This window comes from Musca domestica, unplaced genomic scaffold (assembly GCF_030504385.1).
Source record: "Musca domestica strain aabys unplaced genomic scaffold, Musca_domestica.polishedcontigs.V.1.1 17, whole genome shotgun sequence".
Lineage (NCBI taxonomy): Eukaryota > Metazoa > Arthropoda > Insecta > Diptera > Muscidae > Musca > Musca domestica.
The window spans coordinates 7,694,453-7,700,452 of NW_026712230.1; the positions used below are offsets into that span (position 1 = coordinate 7,694,453).

The window sequence follows — 6,000 nt, forward strand, 5'->3', positions numbered from 1 at the left end:
TACTTCACATAAACTCCCAATATAAACTTTTTTGTTACGTGAGCTCTACTAAATACGCATAGTGGTGTTGGATATCATATAGTCGACCCCGCCAGACTTTTTATCTTTCCTTGCTGGTTTTTATTTGATTCACTTAATATAAATTTCTTGTTCCACATGGGAAGAAGGAAGCACTTGCTAGTCGGTGTAGGCTATAATTTACGCAGTCAGTCCCGCTTTCACAATAAAAAATGTGTAACCATTATCAAAGCTTCATGTGTATAACCTTCTTCTGACCTTCTTCTGATTTGAATTTTACCATTGAACATTTTTAATGTATTATCGATAACGAAGAAACATTTATAATAGGTCACAATTGATTTAATTAAAGCCATAATCTGTATGGAGGCTTAAGAAGCAATGCGGAATTCTGCGGACAAATATATTTTTTTAAGTTTAAGTGAAAAGATATAAAAAATATACAGTATTTAGTTAAAAGTGAAAGTAGGTAAGACTGGTAAATCTAAAATTCATTCAACTGCTTGAAAAGATAATCGAATGAAAAAGTGACGAAAACTGGGTATGTGAAAAATGGTTGGTGTAGTGTTACTGATATTAGAATAATTCGCACAAATTATTACAAAATTACTTTGAATAATCCAAAGTCCAGTAAATGAGAAAAAAGTATGAAAAACAAGACCATTCATATTTTTATGCCAAATATTATAAATTAAAAATCTGAACTTCGATTTTGAATACCAGTACCCGTTTGAAAGTTACAGGCCTTTGAACAAAAAAACGATTTTAAAGTACTTTGCAAGGTCTCATTCAAAAAGTAAAAGGAGTGTGAAGATGAAAAGAGAAGGGTTCTACGGAGTTATTGACTGCTCCATACTATGACATCTTTTCCATGGCTTCATTGACCTTGGTGCCTCAGTGGTTCGAGGCTGAGATGAAAAAACTGCAACCAACTTCACACTGCTGTCATTTCTAAGCCACTCGTCCGACAGCTGTTAAAATTATTCCAGTGACATCTCATTATATTGTTTACAGGCGTACAAAAGCGTTTTGGCGAGAATTTTCCAAAAAAAGTTAATCGTGATGGAATTCAAGCGTGATAGTGTGATTTCTTTATATTTGGCTGCGTTTAAATGTGAATAAATCTTTTGTGTCTCGTTACCGTGATATTGGAAGCGTAGCCCGACGTCAAGGAAATGGATGGAAGAAATCAGCAACATCAGCAGAAATGGTTCGAAAAGTAAAGAAGCGACTTGTTCGAAATCCGCGTCACAGTGGTCGAAAAATGGCTCGTGAGCTGAACATATCGCAATATTCAATTCGGAAAATGTTGAAAAATAAGCTCGGGGAAAAGACATTGAAATTCCAAAAAGCACTACAAATGTACATTACAATCAGTAAAATACCAAATTTAAAGGGTGCAAAATAATAGAGCGAATGGGACTTTTAGTAAGAAAAGGATTTCTATCCTTCCAGGAATTCTTCCCAAACATTCAAGATACCTTAAATCACTTTTGCAGGTCATGATATCGATTTAAGCTATTTTTGGGGTCTTGGCCACTTTTTTCATATTTTGGCCCTTATTTGGCATCTTTGTCTCTAAGGGGTTAGGGAACCATCATACAGATAATTGCCACATAGGAATTTATTTAAGTAAAGTCCCCACATTGGAGTATCCCCAAGTCCACTTTCACATATAATGTGTGGTCAGAAAAGAAAAGTTTGTATTCTATTGAATTTGTAACTCTCAAGAGAATATTGGTTGGAAAGGTAGATTTGGGAAATACATCTATATGATAATATGGTGGATAAAACTATTTTTACTCATTTAAATCACGCGGAATGTTTTTCAGTTTGACATGCTATGTTGTTCTGTTAAATTTTTGATTTGGTCTCTATTTGTCATATTGGATTATAAGGGTTAGAAGAATGTTTTCAATGTAGGTCGATGTCTCGGAGTAGTGCCCATATAAAAGTATCTCCTGATTGTACCATATTTCAAAGGATTTGGCTAAAAATGTGTATTTGGGGGGTGAAAACTTACACAAAAATATGAACATACCTACAAATTTTAGAAGGGGGACTTATAAGAACGCTAATGGACAATCTGAGGTGCTAATGGCTTAAAAAAGTAATTAACTTTGGCTATTCTTAATTCATTCAGCGCTCAATTATGAGGTGTACAAAATACAGCAAATTCCAAATATGGGTACAGCTATTTTAAATCATTTTTAATCGACCAGTACGGGAACACTTATCAGTCATATCTGTGAATAATTATGCTTTGACAAATATGCATAATAGACAAAAACTACGGGCCGGCAACGCGGACCGGGCCAGCTAGTATATATATATATATATATATATATATATATATATATATATATATATATAAATATAAATATATATATATATATATATATATATATATATATATATATATATATATATATATATATATATATATATATATATATATATATATATATATATATATATATATATATATATATATATATATATATATATATATATATACTTTGTTGGGTCTAAAATTATTATTTCGATGAGTTAAAAACGGAATGACAAACTTAATATACCCTCCATACTATCGATATCGCATAGCCCCCATATAATGGTACCCCTGATATTGGGTATTTTCACGATTTTAGCCACATTTTTTAACGGAATTGTCTGAATTTTCACACAAGGAGTTCTTTGTGAGCACTTTACTCCCTGAAAGAGAATTATATATATATCTACGTCTACGATATCATATAGCTCCCATATAAGGGTCCCCCACGATACTCGGCATTTTAATGATTTTAGTCCCATTTTTCAACGGAATTGTCTGAAATTCTACAAAAAGAGTTCTTTGTGTGTACCCCCAGACATAGATTTGTAGGTCCACAATACCGTATATGCCTCCAATATATAGGCACCTTTAGATATTCGGTCTTTTTAAGATTATTACAGATTTTTTAATGGATTTTATTTATTAGAACAGTGTTTGGCTTGCTTGTTTGGGATACCATAGTATTTTGTTGTTGCAAAATCGTCAGGCAAAATCCCATTATTGCTGTTTTTATAAAAACAACGTATGTTTATGAGTGAAGAACGATGGTAATGCTTACCAGGGGGTAAGGCAGGGAATACCTAGGTTTCGGAAAGAGCCACCAATCCTCATCAGTTCCCTTGTTTCTTGTCTGGGATATTCTCCCCAGAAGTTATTTAAAAAATAACTTCTATGACAAAAAACATTTTTTACCCAAGTGACGAGATCGTAAGCTCAATAGAAGAGGAACAAAAGAATTACATAAAACTAAAATTCTTTTGGAAAATCTTCTAAATCTTACAACCGCACTTATAAACATTAACATCTTTCTCCACTTGTTATGCTTTCGTTCAACCTGAACGAAGTAACATAACCATGTAAGTTTGTTTTGTCTGTTACAACAAAAACCCCTTCGTCGACCGTGCCTGTGTCTATTAATAGAACAGTGTTTGGCTTGCTTGTTTGGGATACCATAGTATTTTGTTGTTGCAAAATCGTCAGGCAAAATCCCATTATTGTTGTTTTTATAAAAACAACGTTTGTTTATGAGTGGATAAAAACAACAATAATGGGATTTTGCCTGACGATTTTGCAACAACAAAATACTATGGTATCCCAAACAAGCAAGCCAAACACTGTTCTATTAATAGACACAGGCACGGTCGACGAAGGGGTTTTTGTTGTAACAGACAAAACAAACTTACATGGTTATGTTACTTCGTTCAGGTTGAACGAAAGCATAACAAGTGGAGAAAGATGTTAATGTTTATAAGTGCGGTTGTAAGATTTAGAAGATTTTCCAAAAGAATTTTAGTTTTATGTAATTCTTTTGTTCCTCTTCTATTGAGCTTACGATCTCGTCACTTGGGTAAAAAATGTTTTTTGTCATAGAAGTTATTTTTTAAATAACTTCTGGGGAGAATATCCCAGACAAGAAACAAGGGAACTGATGAGGATTGGTGGCTCTTTCCGAAACCTAGGTATTCCCTGCCTTACCCCCTGGTAAACATTACCATCGTTCTCCACTCATAAACAAACGTTGTTTTTATAAAAACAACAATAATGGGATTTTGCCTGACGATTTTGCAACAACGATTTTATTTATTTTTTTTTTAAATTTCATAATTCGTTCCAAATGGTGGAGGGTATTCAAAGTTCGGCCCGGTCGAACTTACTGACGTTTGACTATGTTGCAGTTGTTTTATCTCACCCTGTATATCTTTCAGCCAATGAATAATTTATGTTAGAATGGTTCGATGGTTATAAAAAATCGACACAATTAACTCCATCTTCATTGAAAAATATCTGGAATAACAACGAGCCAATATCATAGCTGATTTTCCAATTTGTTACATAACATTTTGTACATTCATATTATTTTCTAAAATTTAATTACATTTTCAGATATTTCAAAACCGAAATGTCGAAACCAATTCTCTACATGAATCCTCTAAGCGCACCATCCAGAGCAGTTATGTATTTGGTCAAATACCTTGGTTTGGAACTGGAATGCATGTAAGTCTTATATATGTCGTCTGTTTCAGAACTGCAAGAATGCGAAAGTTCTTACTACAATAACCGATAATGAAAAAAAATTACAAAATTAGTAGATTCTTGCGTGTTCTGAAACAGAGCAATTGTTTGTTCCAGAATGTATGCATTTAACTACTACAACCTATTTTCCTTTTATGATATCGAAAAATAATACAAAACTAGTAGATTCTTGCTGGTTCTGAAAAAAAAGCAATGATTGAAAATCATAAAACAAATCAAAAATATTCTTTAATTATTTTTCAGAGAAATAAGTTTCGATACACGTGAAACTCTAACACCGGAATTCAGGAAATTGAACCCACAGCACACGGTACCCACTCTGGTCGATGGTCATGATGTTATCTATGATTCCCATGCCATTTGTGGATATTTGGTAGATAAATACGCAACAAATGACGAACTATATCCCAAGGGCTTGGTACAAAGAACTTTAGTAAATGCCCGACTACATTTCGATTCTTGTGATATATTTTCACCCATGCGTTTTATGTAGGTACAAATTTTATATGGAGGATTGGAAAGTGTACCAAAGGATGTAGTTAGGTGTTTGCACGAATCCTGGATGATATTGGAAGACATTTTAAAAGATAGTCCGTATCTTTGTGGTGAAAATATGACAATTGCTGATATTTGTTGTCTTGCCACAATAACGGCTGTATTGAGAATGCTCCCATTGTTGAGGAGACGTATCCCAAACTGTTCTACTGGTTGCGGAGAATGTGTTCAATGCCGTTTTATTACGATGATGGGGCCAAACGGTTGCAAATGAAAATTCAGGAAAAACTCAAAGAGAATCGTTTAACCAAAAAGGAAGTTAATTGAAAATAAAGGCAAAGGGGAATATTAAATAAAAATACGTAAATTGTACACGTGGTAAAAAGTATTACCAGAGAGATTTTGTAATATAAATATTGGAATTATCTGCAATATGTAATGTATTATATTTAGGCCGAGAGTGATCAGTTGTTGATAAAAACAACTGACACAATCTACAAGGTGTGATAAAAAAAAAAAACTTTAACAAAGTCAAACGCCACAATTTTTACTTTTTTTTTAATATTTTATTGAATGAATGCCAAAAGTTATCGGAAATAACATCATATTTTAGAATAAGTTTAGATTTCTTCGAATTGGTCACTCTAAACACGAATTATGGCCTTCAAACGGCCAATGGAACCCAAACACGCTGCCCGAATGTCGCTCTGCGGTATTTTTGCCCATTCCCGGCGAAACGCTTGCTTGAGGTGATCAACACTTTGGTATTTTTCAGTGCCAACCTTGCTTTCCAAAATACTCCAGACACAATAGCCCAACGGATTGGTATTCGGAGATTATGGTGGCTATTGTGCGCTGGAAATGAAGCGAGGAACCTCATTTTGTAACCATTCTTAGTT

The 6,000-nt window shown here is 33.6% G+C and overlaps 1 protein-coding gene across 1 annotated transcript; it reads left to right on the top strand.

Moving 5' to 3' along the window:
- Window positions 1–366: 366 nt before the first annotated feature.
- Window positions 367–5,553, top strand: LOC101895262 (glutathione S-transferase 1-1). The gene is made up of 4 exons (XM_059120623.1): window positions 367–487; window positions 4,457–4,567; window positions 4,850–5,039; window positions 5,100–5,553. Exons 2-4 carry the CDS (start codon window positions 4,473–4,475, stop codon window positions 5,373–5,375), a joined length of 561 nt encoding a protein of 186 aa, XP_058976606.1. The 5' UTR covers window positions 367–487; window positions 4,457–4,472; the 3' UTR covers window positions 5,376–5,553.
- Window positions 5,554–6,000: the final 447 nt, after the last annotated feature.

Bases quoted from the DNA above. Each gene is read 5' to 3' on its own strand.
- LOC101895262 (XM_059120623.1), top strand. From the start codon at position 4,473: ATGTCGAAACCAATTCTCTACATGAATCCTCTAAGCGCACCATCCAGA. The intron at 4,568-4,849 runs GTAAGTCTTATA...ATTATTTTTCAG, and splicing joins GGTTTGGAACTGGAATGCAT to AGAAATAAGTTTCGATACAC. The intron at 5,040-5,099 runs GTAAATGCCCGA...CGTTTTATGTAG, and splicing joins GCTTGGTACAAAGAACTTTA to GTACAAATTTTATATGGAGG.